The sequence below is a fragment of the Artemia franciscana genome, chromosome 4, assembly GCF_032884065.1.
Source record: "Artemia franciscana chromosome 4, ASM3288406v1, whole genome shotgun sequence".
Lineage (NCBI taxonomy): Eukaryota > Metazoa > Arthropoda > Branchiopoda > Anostraca > Artemiidae > Artemia > Artemia franciscana.
The window spans coordinates 19,583,479-19,599,212 of record NC_088866.1 but is presented as its reverse complement, the minus strand read 5'-3'; the positions used below and the strand labels follow the sequence as shown (position 1 = coordinate 19,599,212).

The 15,734-nt window shown below is 37.2% G+C and overlaps 2 protein-coding genes across 3 annotated transcripts in view; one reads left to right on the top strand and one right to left on the bottom strand.

Annotated features, from left to right (window-relative positions):
* Positions 1 to 281: 281 nt before the first annotated feature.
* On the bottom strand, positions 282 to 7,187 carry LOC136025720 (uncharacterized). Its single transcript, XM_065701703.1, has 5 exons — positions 6,321 to 7,187; positions 5,147 to 5,441; positions 3,936 to 4,268; positions 3,275 to 3,816; positions 282 to 458 (listed from the first exon to the last, which is right to left on the bottom strand). The coding sequence occupies exons 1-5, from the start codon at positions 7,185 to 7,187 to the stop codon at positions 282 to 284; spliced, it is 2,214 nt and encodes a 737-aa protein (XP_065557775.1).
* A 3,385-nt stretch (positions 7,188 to 10,572) lies between these two features.
* Positions 10,573 to 15,734, top strand: part of LOC136026108 (uncharacterized) — a 41,221-nt gene continuing 36,059 nt past the window's right edge. The window contains exons 1-2 of one of the 2 annotated variants that reach the window (XM_065702389.1): positions 10,573 to 10,750; positions 14,232 to 14,752. In XM_065702389.1, coding sequence (XP_065558461.1) covers positions 14,618 to 14,752 — 135 coding nt within the window. In that variant the 5' untranslated portion in view covers positions 10,573 to 10,750; positions 14,232 to 14,617. The remainder of the gene's footprint in view (positions 10,751 to 14,231; positions 14,753 to 15,734) is intronic. The other variant, XM_065702390.1, reaches the window with a different exon arrangement.

Below are 15,734 nucleotides of genomic sequence, written 5' to 3'. Positions count from 1 at the left end.
TTGGAAGTTATATCTGAAAAGGTCACAAAACTCTGATTTTCCAAAAATTAGAGTATTTTCATTTACAAATTTGACATAAAATGCAAGTTGGAACCCAACGTAATGTGTGTCAAAATACTTTTGGAATATGTGTATACTTTTGAACAGTTAACGTTTAATAGTATAAGACACTATTCACAAAGTAGAAGTAATGAAACTAACAGAATTGTTTCAAATATATAGTATTTACTATAACAAAATTTGTTAATCATAAGGAGTGTAATATTTTGACCTAGATCACATTAATCTTCTTTTTCTAAGTGTTGCATATATGCCACATGAATAGCATATCCAAATGCTATCTGGAATGGCCCACTTCTTGTCAGCTTTAACAGTCCAGGAAAGATTTGTTCATTGTTAACAGTGTAATTGCCATCAATATTTGACCATTTCAAAGTGTGATCTCTGATTCTAATCCACTAGAAAAATTTTAATTTGGACTATTCTTTGTCAGGAAAGTTCAGAATCCTACCAAAAATATATAGTACCTCACTTTTCTTCTAACCAAAGAAAACCACATAGCATTTGTCAAGCTGCAGTTCAACTTCCAGCCCAATAGGTGGCAGAATTTCATAGTTGGATCCAGAAAATGATTATGACTTACCACCTTTGACTATTGCCTTATTATGAACTTTGTTTCCTCTTTTGGCTTTTGCATGGCAATAGTCAAGATTGGAAAGATATTGATAGAACTTCCTCCTTACCATTCCAGAAGTAGCTGCTTTCAGTGCAACTTGTCTTTGTTTTGTCTCAGGCTAAGCTGAAAGAAAATAATGAAGAAACCAGTTTGTTCTTGAGTTTTACTCAGCATAAACTTGAGCTAGGGACATTCAAAACACAAGTACAAAATACCTTCCCCCTTTGGAAAATAAAAAAAAACAAAACTCAAATAAAATTTTTGAATTTAGAAAGCCTTATTTTCTATGGGGGTGTTTTCTGGGAGGATATTTTCTGAGGGGGGGAGGCGAATGCCAAGAACCATATTTCCTAGTTAGGATTATTAGAAATTGTGACACCAAGGATTTTAATATGTTTCAGTTGCATTTCAGAAGGGATAAGGTCTAGGAAAACAGGAGTTGATTTCAAGAAATTTAAGAAGTTTATTGTCATTACATTTGATTTAGTGGATTTTATTTTTATATGTAGATTCTCAGCTTCATCCAAAACATAGGTTAGGATTTTGAGGGAGTCACTTTTGATATTTATAGGACATGGTTCTCAACGTTTATGCCCCCCCCCCCCAATCTGAGAAAATAAGGCTTTCCAAATCTGATATTTTTTTTTAGTTTTATTGATAAGTGATAAGGAAAGGGAAAAATGACTTCCATGTGAATTTCTGAAATTTTTGGCATTAGGAGTTTCAGTGTTACTTTTTCAGTGTACCCTGAAATTTGGACATGCAATTATTTCTCAACTGTTTCACATGTTCAGTGAAGTTTTGACAGAGTCACCTATATTTCGATAGGACCAGTTGCTGTCTGTCAAAAATTTTGACAAAGCTACTATAAGATATTAGCAAAAGAACTAAATCCATTTCTAGAAGCCATTATCTACGTTCAAATTCAGCTGAAGGAACATTTTTAGTGTGCCTGGTATTCCACTACATTAAACAAGAATTTTTGACCCTTAGAACCTACTTTTGTCAATGTAATATTTGTTGCCAATTTCATTTAATTTTATCAAGCAAAAGTTAATTTGGCTAGAATTCAGAATAGATGTATTGATGCTAATCCCAACCTTTTTTTTTGCAATAAATAACCAAGTAACAACAGTTTGAACATTACATACCTGAAATATTGTTGGGAGCCCCTTTCTTGTCAAAAAAAGGAAACTGACTGAATGGAATGCTCTTTTCTTATTTGGGTGTACTGGATATAATGCCAACGTTTCATATCATTGAAATACAAAAACGGCTTCAAGAGATGGCACTCCAAGTCATGGCTAAAAAGAGTTATTCCACTTTGAAGGAAAGTTTTGACAGTGGCTCCAAAATTTCACTCTTGAATCTTTGGTACCTTTACCCTGTATGGCTCATTTTTCAGTTTTCACTGGATTTTGGAAGATTAGCTCCAACATTGCCCCTTCCCAAAGATTTTGATGAAATTATGCCAATGGATAAGAGATGTCTATATACAGCTTTTTCTTCATTGTTCAACTAGCTTTCAATATTCAACTAGCTTTCACTCAGTGTAGACAAACAAAAAATAACCTTTTTCTGGATTTTACCTTGTTCTTGAAGCATGAACATAAGCTAAATCAATTGCACTATTTTTTCAAGTTACAAGGATTAACAATTATGATACTTTAAAGATAGAATTGCATTAACTACATTGTTTGCACAAATACCAATCTACTGGTGTGTGGCTTTGTGCCAAGTAAACAAGGGATTTGCTGTGAAATTGTGTAAAAAAGACTGGATTTGTTTGTTTTGTTAATTAATAGATGCTAAGCTGTTTAGGATGCAAGAAAACAGTGAAGAAATATGTTGCAGGCCTCCATTGTCCACTGAGCCACTCTGCAAGAGCCATGATTACCTTAAATTACCTTAAATCGCATTTACAGCAAGATAAGGTGGACAGCATCCTCCTGTAGAACATCTTGCTGTTGAATTGATGAGGTGACACAATTAGTGGGTGTGATGGGGTTTGGTGTCCCACTGGTACTTCATTCCACATTACTCCACTCCAAACCAAGTGCATTTTTGAAATAATTAATTGATTCACCAGTGACAGTCTCATTTGAAAGACTGTTCCAAGTTGAGACAGCACATACTGAGACAAAATTCGTCCTCTCTGTGTCTGGAGTGCTCCTGTTGTAGCTTCATTGAGTGGCCTTGTGTCATAGTGGCAAGGGAAGGAGTAAAAATTTAGTTAGTCATGTTATTTTGGTGCATTTTTTTGACAAAGATGACATCTCCTCTGTGCTGCCGGTAAACCAATGTGGGTTTCTTCAGTCAATGCAGACGTTCAGGGTAGGGAAGCTATCGGTGTGGGGCACAAAGCTTAGTTGCTCTTCTTTGTACGCTCTCTAGGGCTGCCACATCTCCCTTATATTGAGGATTTTTAACAGGGCCGCTAAACTCTAAATGTGGTCTTGCAAGAGCATTATATAATTTTCTTAATATCAGAGGATGCCGTGATGATATTGTTCGTTTAATTAGTCCCAGGGCTCTGTTGGCCTTAGCAACTTGTCACATAGTGTGCTCATGGAACTTAAACTTCCTGTCAACAATCACCCCTAAGTCTTTTTCACTCTCAACAGCCTCAGCTTGGATACGTGTGCCAAATTTATCCAGCATAAAATATGAAACCTGGTTGTTGTGGGGACCCATGTGAAGGACTTTGCATTTTGATGGGTTGAACTCCATCATCCAGGTGGAAGCCCATAAGGAGAGAGTATGCAAGTCATTTTGCAGGGTTCTATTGGCAATTCCAATTATTTTGCTGTCATCAGCATAGAGAGTGATGAGGTTTTGTTGAACATCCTCACAATCATTAATATATATACAGAAGAGGGTGGGGCCAAGGATGCTTCCCTGGTGTACCCTGCTTATAACTGGTGCAGGCTCTGAAAATATGGGGTCTCCATCGTCAGAGTACACCATGACCTTCTGGATTTGGCCAATCAGAAACAATCTTATCCACTCCACAGTGTCAGCATGGACTCCATGTGTATGGAGCTTATGTAAAAGATATTTGTGGACAACTTTATTGAAGGCCTTGGCTTGGTCGAGTAACAGGACATCAGCTGCTTTACCTTCCTCAATTGATTTAGTGACTATATCATAAAACTGGATCAGGTTCGTCTCAATGGACCAACTCCTTCTGAAACCATGTTGAAATTTTGACGGTAAGCCATTTTTTCAAGGTGATTAATATTTGCAACATTGAAAATACTTTTGAGCAGTTTAGAAATGACTGATGTGAGACTAATAGCCCGGTAATTTTCAGGGTTATTTTTATCTCCCTTCTTGAAAATTGAAACTATATTGACCAATTTCCAATCAGCTAGTATCACCATCATCCTTATGGATATCTTAAAAATATCAGCCAGTGGCATGGCAACAAGAGCTGCAGCTTCTTTCAGCAAACGTGGATGAATGCCATTGGGACCCTTGGCCTTGTTTGGATCCAACTTATTCAGGCGCATGAGAACAGCATCCATATAAATCACAACAGATGGCATTTCGTGGACATGGTTCCATTCTGGGAAAGGGGGAGGAGGAGATACTAGAACGGAATGAGAAAAATTAGTGGCAAATATGATATTTAAACAATTTGCGATGTCTGCAGGGGAATCAAGCACAGTAGCATCAGGATGTATAAGCTGGCATATTCTATGTCTATTAGGATTAGACCTTGAACTATACTTCCAAAACTTTTTGGGGTTTGTTTTTGCACTAAGGGCTGTATTTACTTCATAATCACTTATGATTTTACATGTGAGATTTCTCAGCTTGTTACAGTATTTCTTTAAATCAGCAATATGATACTCCTGTTTTGATTTCTTGTATTTTCTTCATGCATTATTCTTACTCTTAATGCCTTCTCTTACCTCTTTAGTATAAAATGGCTTGACTTACTTGAGTTAAGTCTCCTGCCAGGCACTGCTTGGCGTAGAGAGTGACGTCTGCCTCCTCCACCCACCTCGATCCATGGCGAGTATTTGCTTTTCGCCCTGTCTGATGTTTGCCATCGTCAAGAACTCGGACAGGCTGTCGGACCAACGTTTCTTCGGTCGGCCGCGAGGTCGCTTCCAACCAACTTTGATAGGGTTGAAGTCATAGATCATCTTTGTGGGTAGATGTGGTGGGATTCAAAGCAGATGTCCGAACTATCGTAAGGTTCGCTCGGTTGCTGGAGTCGAAAACAAGACTGCTCTGTGAGCTGCAGAAGCTTTTCATTGCTGACGAAGTCAGACTATCGTAGGCCCTCAATCCTCCCCAGGCTCTTTGCATGAAATACGTCTATTTTCTTGGGGGTTGTAGCTGATGCTTGCCATGTCTCAACTCTGTAAAGCATCACAGAGCCGACTAGAGCGTTGAAGATCTGCAGTTTCGTTGTGCGACTGATGTTTGGTTTTCGCCAGAGCTGACGATTTAGTCTACCCATGACAGAAGACGCTTTAGATAATATCACCTGCAGCTTGGGGAGAAGTGAGCCATTTGAAGGAATTACGGAGCCCAGGTAGGTGAAGTCTTTAACAACCTCGATGCTAGTGGTGCTGTCCAGGCTAACTGGAGAGTTAACAGCAGGAGAAGACGGGTCTATGGACATTATTTTAGCTTTGTTCCAGTTTATATGTAGTCCTACTTTGGCAGCCTCTTCTCGCAGAATTCGGAGCGTTTCCTGCAGCTGCTTCATGGAGTCCGCCAGAATATCCAAGTCATCGGTGAAATCCATCTGTGAGGGTATGATCTCCAAATTTGAGCCCAAAGCCGAGACGTGAAGTGGTTTTTGTCATAACGTAATCTATGATGACATTGAAGAGCTCTTGGGCCACTGCACATCCTTGGCGCACCCCTGTCGTGATTTTAAAGAACGGGCTGTGCCGACCATTTACTTGTACACAGCTCTCCGTCCCATGGTAAAGCGCCTTGAGAAGTCTGCGATATTTCTCAGGTAGGCCAGTCCACTCTAGAATCCGCCAAAGAGCTTTTCGATCGACTGAGCAAATGCAGCACGGAAGTAAACGAAGGCAATAAATGCTTTCTGTCGGAACTCTGTGGTCTTCTCTACTATTTGTCGAATCGTGAAAATCTGCTCGATGGTTGAACGATCCGACATAAAACCAGCTTGCTCCGGTCGTCGGATTTTTCGAATGATGCTCCGACATCGATCTAGCAGGACCATTGAAAACAGTTTGCCAGGGACTGACAGTAGGGCTATTCCCCGGTAGTTTGAGGAGTCGCTTCTTGAGCCTTTTCTCTTCCATAAGAGGATGATGACACCCTTCCGCCAATCCTCGGGAATTATCTCTATTTGCCAAATTGTAGACAACAGGGTGTGTAGAAACAGGAGCATTGCAGGACCTCCATATTTTAGCAGCTCTGAGTTTAAGCCACAGCTACCAGCAGCTTTATTATTCTTGAGTCTCTTTACTGCATGCCCAATTTCTGAGGGGCTGAAAGGCTCATCTGGAGGAACATCTGTTCCAGGTCTTTGACTGCAAGGTTGGCTGGGACTATCATTAGGAGGCGCAGACGGACCAGTATTGTTGAGGAGCGAACAGAAGTGGTCCTTCCACCGCTCAAGACAAGAACCTTCGTCAGAAAGAAGTGCACCATCCATGGACAGGACGGCACCCAAGGTGGGAGTTTTAGTTTCAGTGATATCTCGGAGATGCTTGAATAGGCTGCCCATATCTTTCTTTTTTGCAGCTAGCTCAATTTCATCGGCTTTCCTTGCAACAAACTGGGTTCTATCCCGGTGAATGAGTCTGTTCCGCACTCCATTGAGCCTTCGATATGTGGTCATGTCCCCAAGAAGTCTTGCCTTCCGTCTTTGCTCTAATACTTGCAGTGTTTCATTACTTAGCCACGATTTCTTTGGATAACTCCTCTTGCCAAGCACTAGTTGTGCTGCTTCGCTGGTCTGTAATTTAAAATGCTTCCAGCGATCTTTGCTGCTATTAAGTGAGCCAAGGGTCTCGAAGCGATTCAATATCTCGATACTGCACTTCTTGCGAGTATCTGGTTCCTTTAGTTTCCCAATATCTGCAGTGACTGGTTTTTGTTCCGATTGTTGTGCATGGAGGCGAAGCCGAAGATCAGCGCACACAAGCCTATGGTCTGCGTTTCCAAGCTCTGCTGATCTGTAAGTTCTGCAGATCTTCACCAATGATCTCCAGCGTTTGGAAATAATGACGTAGTCAATCATCTTCTTTGTACGACGGTCATTACTATACCACGTGTACTGATGAATAGTTTTGCGTTGGAAGTAGGTGTTTGTAATGTAAAGGTTGTGAGATTGGCACAGTTCAAGTAAGCGGAGCACATTGTCGTTAAGTGGGTCGGGGGATACAGGACCATCTGTGCCACGCCATACACCCATATCATCGTGCACTATCGCATTAAAGTCGCCAAGGAGAACAGTTATATCATGGGGGAGTACTGTTGCAAGGCATCTGGACAAAGCAGTGACAGTCATCTTGCCATGCTTGTGTCTAAAGCGGGCCTTCATTAATCTGTCAGATACAGCTTCGTGTAAAAGTAAGGCCTTTCTTGTAAGGCTATATAGTGCAAGGCCAACACCATTCCTTTTCGAGCTTCCGCCAGACCAGAGCAATGAGTCACTTTTACCTATTCGCTCTTCTCCTCTTCCGGTAAGACGTGTTTCTGTAAGACCTACAATTGACACTTTGTTCTTGCAAAGTTCTTCAGAAAGTAGGTTCTTTGACGCAGGTGCATTCAGAGTCAAGACATTCCAGGTGACTATTCATAGCCCCCTTCGGTCCATAAGGTTTAGTTTGTCAGTCTTTCTGACGTCGTCAGCATGTCCATTGACGCGCGATAGTCGAGATCTTAAAAGGGAATCCGGGTCTGAGGCTATATTGTGACTTGGTTTTGTGTTTTGGTTTTCTCTGTGTATGTTATGGAAGCAAATTGCTTGTCAACTGCAAGCAAGCATGACTTAAAATTGAACCACGAATCATCACCATTATCACTAACAGTCAATAATTGCCAATCAATTTCAGACAAGTGTTCTCGGATTTCATCATAATCTGTATAAGATCTTTTTATCATATTACTTGGCCTAGTGGAAACCAGCATCGAAAACATAACACAATTGTGGTCACTAGAACCAATGGCAGGTAAATATTTGAGAGACGTGACTGTGTCATGGTTATTTGTAAATACCAAGTCAAGTTTATTTGTGTTTTGACCATCTCCATAATGGGTTTGTTGATCAATCAGTTGATTGAGGGCAAGATTTGCTACAGAATTCAGAGTTTTTTGGGCAGGGTTGTTTGGAGTTGTGAATCCATAGCCGTCAACCCATATTACATCTGGCATATTAAAGTCACCAGTGATGAAAACAAAATTTGAACTAGATGAAGCTATTTTACTCACAAGATCAGCCACGACTTGGTGTGAATCATTAGCATTAGGTGCAGAGGGGCTTTGATAAATATTTCCAACAATTAATGTCTCTTCAGGGAGCTGACATTCAACAGCTACACATTACACCCATGGATAAATATCAATATAAGGAAATAAACTCAGTATTTTAGTTTTAAAATTATTCATCATATAATTAACAGTGCCTCTCCTGCACCCTTTCGAACGAAAATTAGAAAACACTTCATAACCATTAACTGCAATATTGGAATCTTCAAGCATTATAAGAGAGTTTTTGGGAAAACTTCTGTAGCACAAAAAATATCAATATGCTGATTAGCTAATAACATCTTTACCTCTGGCAGTTTATTTGTAATACAGTCCAGATTTGAATACATCTCTTTCAAGAATCTTCTCTTTCTTCCTGGATTACTTAATGCCTCGCTGCATTGGGGATGCGTTTCACTTCCTTCAATCAGCGGCTCCGCTGAGTGTGGTCCCACATATGCATTCATGGATACTGCAGTGTGGTAAGAGCAACTTAATTCAGACAACAAACCACTATCGGCAGGAGAGACACAAGATGGATAACTAGACAAAGTTACATCACTAACAACACTAGAACTCAAAGACTTTGAACTATTTACAATGGCAAGAGTCGAAACTATTGTTCCATGTCTTGGGAAGCCTCAGGTGGGCGTCGAGCGCCCAGGGCATCGTTTTTTCAAACAATCGACAAGTCACAAATAACCAAACCGGTCTCACCAGCCTCACTTCTAATCTTCACTTCTTCAACAAGTCTTTTCCTAAGTTCCCTACCATCTCTAGAAAAATCACTATGAAAATGGACACTCCTTTCGTTGTTTAGAGATCTGAAGAATCTTCTTCTTGATATCCCACCAAGAGACCGAGAAAAGGAGTAGGGCAGGCTGGGACGTGGTACTGGGTCTACTGGTTGAAGCATTTAGCCTTCTGACGTTTGTGATAGGTCCAGGGTCTAAATCATAAGATGAGCGAATAATATGCGTAATTATATCAGTTTCATCATTTGCTGGAACAATACCATACACTATGATATTCAATCGACGTTTCTCCCTGTCCTGTTCAGATCTGATTACCTTCCTCACTTCTGCGGCAAAACTGGGGTTTGTACTTGATATAGTTTCATGAACAATATTACGCACGTCTTGGGTACTGCATTTTGAGGATAGCTGAAACTGAATCTCTTTCACATCGTTGGAGAAATCTGCTAATGACTCTTTTAAGTCCACTTTTAAATCTTTGCGTAGCTTACGTAGCGAATTGTCAATCACCTTCTCAACACTTGAGCTAAATGCAGACCTGTCTGAATCACAAACTTTGCATTGTGCATTGCCATTCACAACCTACTTTGTTAGTCATTTTTGTAAGAAGTTCGTATTCGTCGGCTGTCAGCTTCAGAAACTATGCACAGCCATCGCTTACACTCATCACACTTTAGAGCGGATGAATGTTCATCTAATTCTTGAGAGTAAGCTGCACAAAAGCTAGTCCCCTTAGTAAAATTTTTATCAGACTCAGTTGGTGATACCAGTGTCTTGCCAACGACCCAGAACAGTGGTTCAAATGAAGGTCATGCAAAGGTTCATTCAGTTGATACTACAGAGTCTTCAAATGTCATCCAAAAGATAGATGTCTATATATTTGCTTGTGCTTTTTCAACATATTCACCATTATTCAGAAAACCAGGTGGAATTATATTGAATTCGGATTACTTTGATGCTTGTTTTGTAAAAATGCCTAAAAAATTAAGAATAGAATGGGAAAACAGTAGGAGGGGTGAACCCTAGAGGTATGGTTTCACTAAATGGTTGTAGTAACAAAAAAATCTTTAATGGGCAAGACCAACCAAGATTTTTAAGTACTCCACTTAGCCAAATTCTGAAGAACAAAAAAAAAACTATGGGCCATAAAAGAGGCAAAAGGAAGATGTTTTCACTAATTTTCATTATTTCATTGTTTTAATCATTATTATTTGCATTTTTACTCACTATATGCTGAAAATATGAATTAGATACGAGCATTTCACCGTAAATCATAATACTAACTCACTTTTGTTAAAAAAAGGAAGGGAAATAGATTCGTTTTTATATAAAAATTCTTCCAATTGTCTAAAACGTTTGAAGTTTAGAAAATAGCCTTGTATGTTATTTCGACCGCTTCCAACTTCCGTTAGATTAATTCCTCGAAGGCTGAAATTTCGGATTGTTATGAAGTTTGCGAAATCACGCGTTCAAATTAAACTGAAGCTCCTCCCAAAAATATCCACTCTTGCCAATTCATTCCATCATCTTTATTTGAATTTTACTATTAATATAGCCTATACGAGTATAGATTTTGCTTGGAAAACCACAAAATCAATCTTTTAAATTCAGAAGAATTCATTTCAAATCCGTCACATTTGTATATCGATATTTTTTTTTTATTGCTTATTTTTAGATCTGATTCCAAGCTGAAAAGCTCTGAGATAGCACATACCAAGCTAATTTGCTACGTGTTGTTGACACGCAAAAGACAGAGGCCGGAGATACATGTGGAACAATGCAGGCAGCGTTTGGAAACTCTGCTCTTCCAAATACTCCACCAAAGTGGTTCCTGGAATACATGGAAGCAGTGAGTAAAATCGTCTTCCTTTGTTTTATAGCAAAAAAAAAGAATCAGGTGGCAAATTCAGTAGCATAAAAGGGTACAGGAGAAGGGATGGCTATTCCTAATCACTTTCGATCCTTAAAAAAGGCTATAGAAATTTGGTTTTTTAATCGTATCCTTCCCCAGTTTTTACAACTACCTGTTCTATACTTAGTCCTAGTGCCTACTCTATTGTATACATGGTTCGCACAAAGCTCTTCGTTAAGACAGTTAATATTGTTGTCTATGATTTTCAGAAAAGGGAGGGTAATTTTAAGAAAGTGTTTCTGGGATCTTTTACTCCAAACATCAGAAAGAAAAGTAAAATCAGATTAAGTTTATGGTTTACTCCCTCTACCTTTTAGTTACCTTTTGATAGAAGCTGAATTTTCTTTTGCTAGCTGAAAAAAAAAATTCTAAATAATAAAAAGGCCAAATACATCGCTTTAGCCTTTCTGGGCACTAAGAACTGATGGACATTTTTCATTTTTCGTTCGATATATTCTCTTTTTAATCTAGGTCTCGCCTGTCCTACCTTTTCCCCTCTTATCCTGATTTGGATGTTTTTCTGATACTTAGCAATCTATTTATGGTGTGCTGCACATGTTCTGTAGTCAAATTGGTAAGCACCCCTCCTCCCCATCTTTGGATTTTCTTTTACTATTAAAATTCTTCAGTTCATTTTCCTTCCCTTGTTAATTGAATCATGAGCATAATTTTTTGAAAGTAGTAATGGCATTTTCGTAAATTTAATAAATACAGTTACAGATGCTGAGAAGGTGCTGCAGGGTGACACAGCTGTAAGTAAACAAATTTTGCTTTTAATTAGTAATTGACATTATCCATCAAATGTTATTAATTTAAATTATTAAATATGTTTTTAGCTTTATGAAATTTTGTTGGCACCAGTCTGCTAAATACGTACGAGCTGAAATACAACTAGTCCGCTTTTCATATCTGTTTTTTTTCTGTATTAATTTAAGTTGAGCTCTTTCATTAACGAATCATCAGATAGGTTTTTAGGGATACCCTAATACGTTCAGTAGATCTTCACAAGTTAAGTCCAATATTGTACAAGTTGGTTCTTCAATTAATCAATCGTAAGATATTGTTAGATCTGTTCTTCAATTGTAAGATATTGTTTTTGGTTTCTAGTTGGATTATTTTAAAATGCTTCACAATTGGCTTTAAAATAAAAAAAAAGTGCAAGTACATTAAAATAAAAATTACTGCTTGTTATGTCTTTACAATAAAAAATCATATTTCTTTTGCAAATTCTTGAAAATCTAACTTGGATCAGCTTTTTAATGTCACCCCGAATTTTTAATCTCTCATCTTTTTTCGATCTAGAACTAATTTAACGATGTTGAAATTTAGAACTGATTTAAAGCCAATTACTCATTGAATAGAAAATGCAAAATCAATCAAAAGCATAAAAAGATAAAGATAGATAAAGGCAGATAAAGATAGCAACACTGTTTTGCGACAAAAGATGACTGTGACACTTTTAAATTTAAAAGTTAAGTTAAGGACTTTGATTTAAGGACTAAAATACAGTAAAGAAATGGACTTGTGTTAAATATTATATTAACTCAAATGAGGGTTTCACATTTGGATTAAAATTACGCTCTAATTAAAAACATAGTTTAATAAAAAAGGGGAAAAATAGGGCTAACTTAATTTTTTTTTTGTTGAGTTGATTAGATTTGGATCTTACCAAATGATTTATATGTAAATATATTATGTTAATCAAATTTCAATAAACAAAAGGCAATTGCTCTCTTTAAGTATTCATGTGTACAATTTTTTTTGCTAGAGTTTTCCTGATACGACGATTCCAATCAATGGAATAAAAATCAAGGACCTTAAATTTAAACCAATCATCTTCAATTCTTTAGGTGTAGAATTACAACTTATTTAGTAAACTTCAAACCTGAAAAGTTGAGTCTTTTGATTCAAGTAAACTAGAAAAGTGGAAGATCGCTCGAAGCCTTTGAAATAATCAGGGGAGTTTAAAATGTGGCACCCAGGCTAATTTGCTCTAAAAAGACTGTCAATTTGTAATAATTACAACTTAATAAGACAAAAATTCTTTTAACAATTACCCTGGGGGTTCTTATAGCGAAATCCCGTCTTTGTGTTGTTGTTTTATTTATTTTTTACCAGAAGATTAAAAATAAATTTCCTTGCTTTTTTTTACCTATTTCAATGAGTTAAAACGCTCTGAGAGAATTGATGAATTTACTTGTAATTTCTTTAAAGTTGTACTAGCTTTTGATAAAGTTGTAACTTTTTTGTCAATTGATCATTTGGCTTATGATTTCCTGAAAGTTCCAAATTAAAATACTTAGTCATTCCTGAATAACACCCTTTTGACAACCCGTAACTGCATGGTTCTTTTTTTCACTTTTGATGTTGACTCGCTGTAATTGTCGTTTTTGCAAGTATTTTATACGCAAATTTTTTTGTTCTTCCTTTTCATTTATCATTAAATTCAGATGCTTTTTCAATGCTTTTTTCCCTAGCTGCTTGGATTCGTCTTGGTCACAGCGTTAATTGCATAAAGCAGTACACTAGAATTCCTGGTGTAGTCTTGCACGAAATCTGCACATTTTCAAAACCAATATAAAGTTTTTCCCCAATAGTTAATAATCATCCACCAAAATCTTAGACTATAAACAATAAATTCTCGCTAATATATATAAAATTTCGTACATGAAGCATTGCTTGTGCCATCTTTTAATAAACAGCGAGAATTATATTTTTTAAATTTGTAATTTTTTTCATAAAAACAGTTTTTAAAGAAACAAAGAGATATATGGATAGGACTTACTCGGAAGAAGGATTTTCATGAATAAGAAATAAATTTACGTGACATTTATTTTATTTTTTTTTAAGTTTATATATGATTAAACTGATGAATCTGATCCAAAGAGAAAATCAAGCTAATGCAGTAAAACTACATCAAATTTTTTGAACAGACTGGCTAAATGACTAAATTGAGGGATTTTCTGGAATGGATTTCTTGGAAATCCTTGCAGGGAACTCAAAGGATTTAAGTTGGTTTCTAGTTGTTTTCACTTAAATAAAAAAAAAAGGCTGTTTTAAACAGCTTTTGTCAACATACTCTTAAACTGAAAATAAAAATCATGCGTTTCAATTCAGGCACATACGCAGTCTGGTTGGAAGGGGGGGGGGTGTTTTTGGGGAATGGGCTGATTCTGAAATCATATTTTTCCACTCCTGGTAAAATTATCAAATTACTTGATTCTCTCCCTCCCCCTCCAAAAAACGAATATGTGCAGATTTCTAACAACTATTTTGTAGGCTAATAGTAGACATGTTTAATATCTGTACTGATATTATATCACACGCTATATTGATTGTATATTTACTCTTATTCAGGGATTTCCTTATTTTAAATTAGTCTAAATTACTTTCTTTAAGGGTTATTTCTGTATTTCAGTTTAAAGCAGAACTTCTTGAGAAGTCATTATCTCGATTGGACAAAATTGGAAAAAAAAACTTGAGAATGTTGTTGCAATTGTGGCTGCCAACCCCTTTCTAGCTGCAAATACAGAGAAAAATGCAGTCGAGGATACCAATGTTTCAGCAGAAAATCGAAACCGGGTTGGATGTGACTCCTATGTAAATACTGATAGATTGATTGAACTGGAGAAAGCTCCTACCTCGCTCAATATTTTTCCTCATTCATCTTCTGAAATACCACTTCATTCAGTTAACTGTTATGTAACAGCAAGCCCACAGGAAAACTTCAATGAAACAGTTGTTGCCTCTGAAATTCTTCAAGACGCCAGGGTTCCTGAAACATCTAATGTAGAACATCAAGACATGGTAGAAACTCCTATTACCATGGATGCGTTGCAAGACCAGACTGACAAAATTCTGTTAGCAGCTGAACCAGAATATTTGAACAAGGCCACTATGACAATTGACAACCCAGCTGGCGGGTCAAAAGAAAACACAGTAATTTTTTATTTTGTTTTATTTTTTTTATTAGGGCCAACTTCCGTTAATTTTTCCTAAAAACAACCAAGTTCGCTTCGATTAAGACCGAATAATGTTATTTCCAATCACAATAACCGTTTAGTCATACTATATAACATTAAACATATTAGCGTTTATATATAATTCTACCTTTTTGGTTACCTGCCCTAAGGCCTTTTTTTCCTTTTCTTGGAAACATCGAAAATGGTTTATACGGACTAAACGAAATTTTTATGAGCGTCTAAATTTCACTGAGATAAGCTTTTTCATTTCTGAATAGTCTTTTGCGGTTTCTAAACTTCATGTAATTGGCTTAATCATTTCTGAATAGCCTTTTATGGTTTTTAAGCTTCATGAAATCGGCTTTATCATTTCTCAATAGCTTTTTATGGTTTCTAAACTTCACTGAAATAAGCTTTACCATTTCTGAATTACCTTTTAGGGCTTCTAAACTTCATGAAATCGGCTTTATCATTTCTGAATAACCTTTTGTGGTGTCTAAACTTCACTGGAATAAGCTTTATCATTTCTGAAAAACAGAAAGTAGAGGTTTAAAAAATGAAAAATAATTCAATCTGATTATAAATTAAAATCTATTTTTGTATCTTAACCACTGCTACTACTAATAACAACTCATCACAGCACCAAGCCACCTGAGACCAACAGCTACGCACTCTCTTCCTCCATCCCAATCTACTTAAAGCCTCCCTCTTTATACCCTCCCAGGAAATTCACATTTCACATAGATCTTTCTTTATGACACCCTCTCACCCCAACCGTGGATGACCTGGTTTCCGTTTAGCCCTAGATGGTTTGCTGAAAAGGAAAATATTTGGAATCTGTTTTCTTTCATCTCCACAACGTGCCCTAGCCATCTCAACCTTTCTCTCATTATAGCCCAAGAAAGTGGGGTTAAATCACACTTTTCTTACAACCTAATATTTGAAATATGGGTAATCAG

What these genes read in the sequence shown, in the direction of transcription:
- LOC136025720 (XM_065701703.1), bottom strand. Translation starts at nt 7,187, where the DNA reads ATGACTGTCACTGCTTTGTCCAGATGCCTTGCAACAGTACTCCCCCAT. An exon ending in CCGTCCTGTCCATGGATGGT is followed by an intron (nt 5,442 to 6,320) that starts GCACTTCTTTCT and finishes ATACCCTCACAG; the next exon opens with ATGGATTTCACCGATGACTT. An exon ending in AGAGTGAAAAAGACTTAGGG is followed by an intron (nt 459 to 3,274) that starts GTGATTGTTGAC and finishes AAATTTTTCTAG; the next exon opens with TGGATTAGAATCAGAGATCA.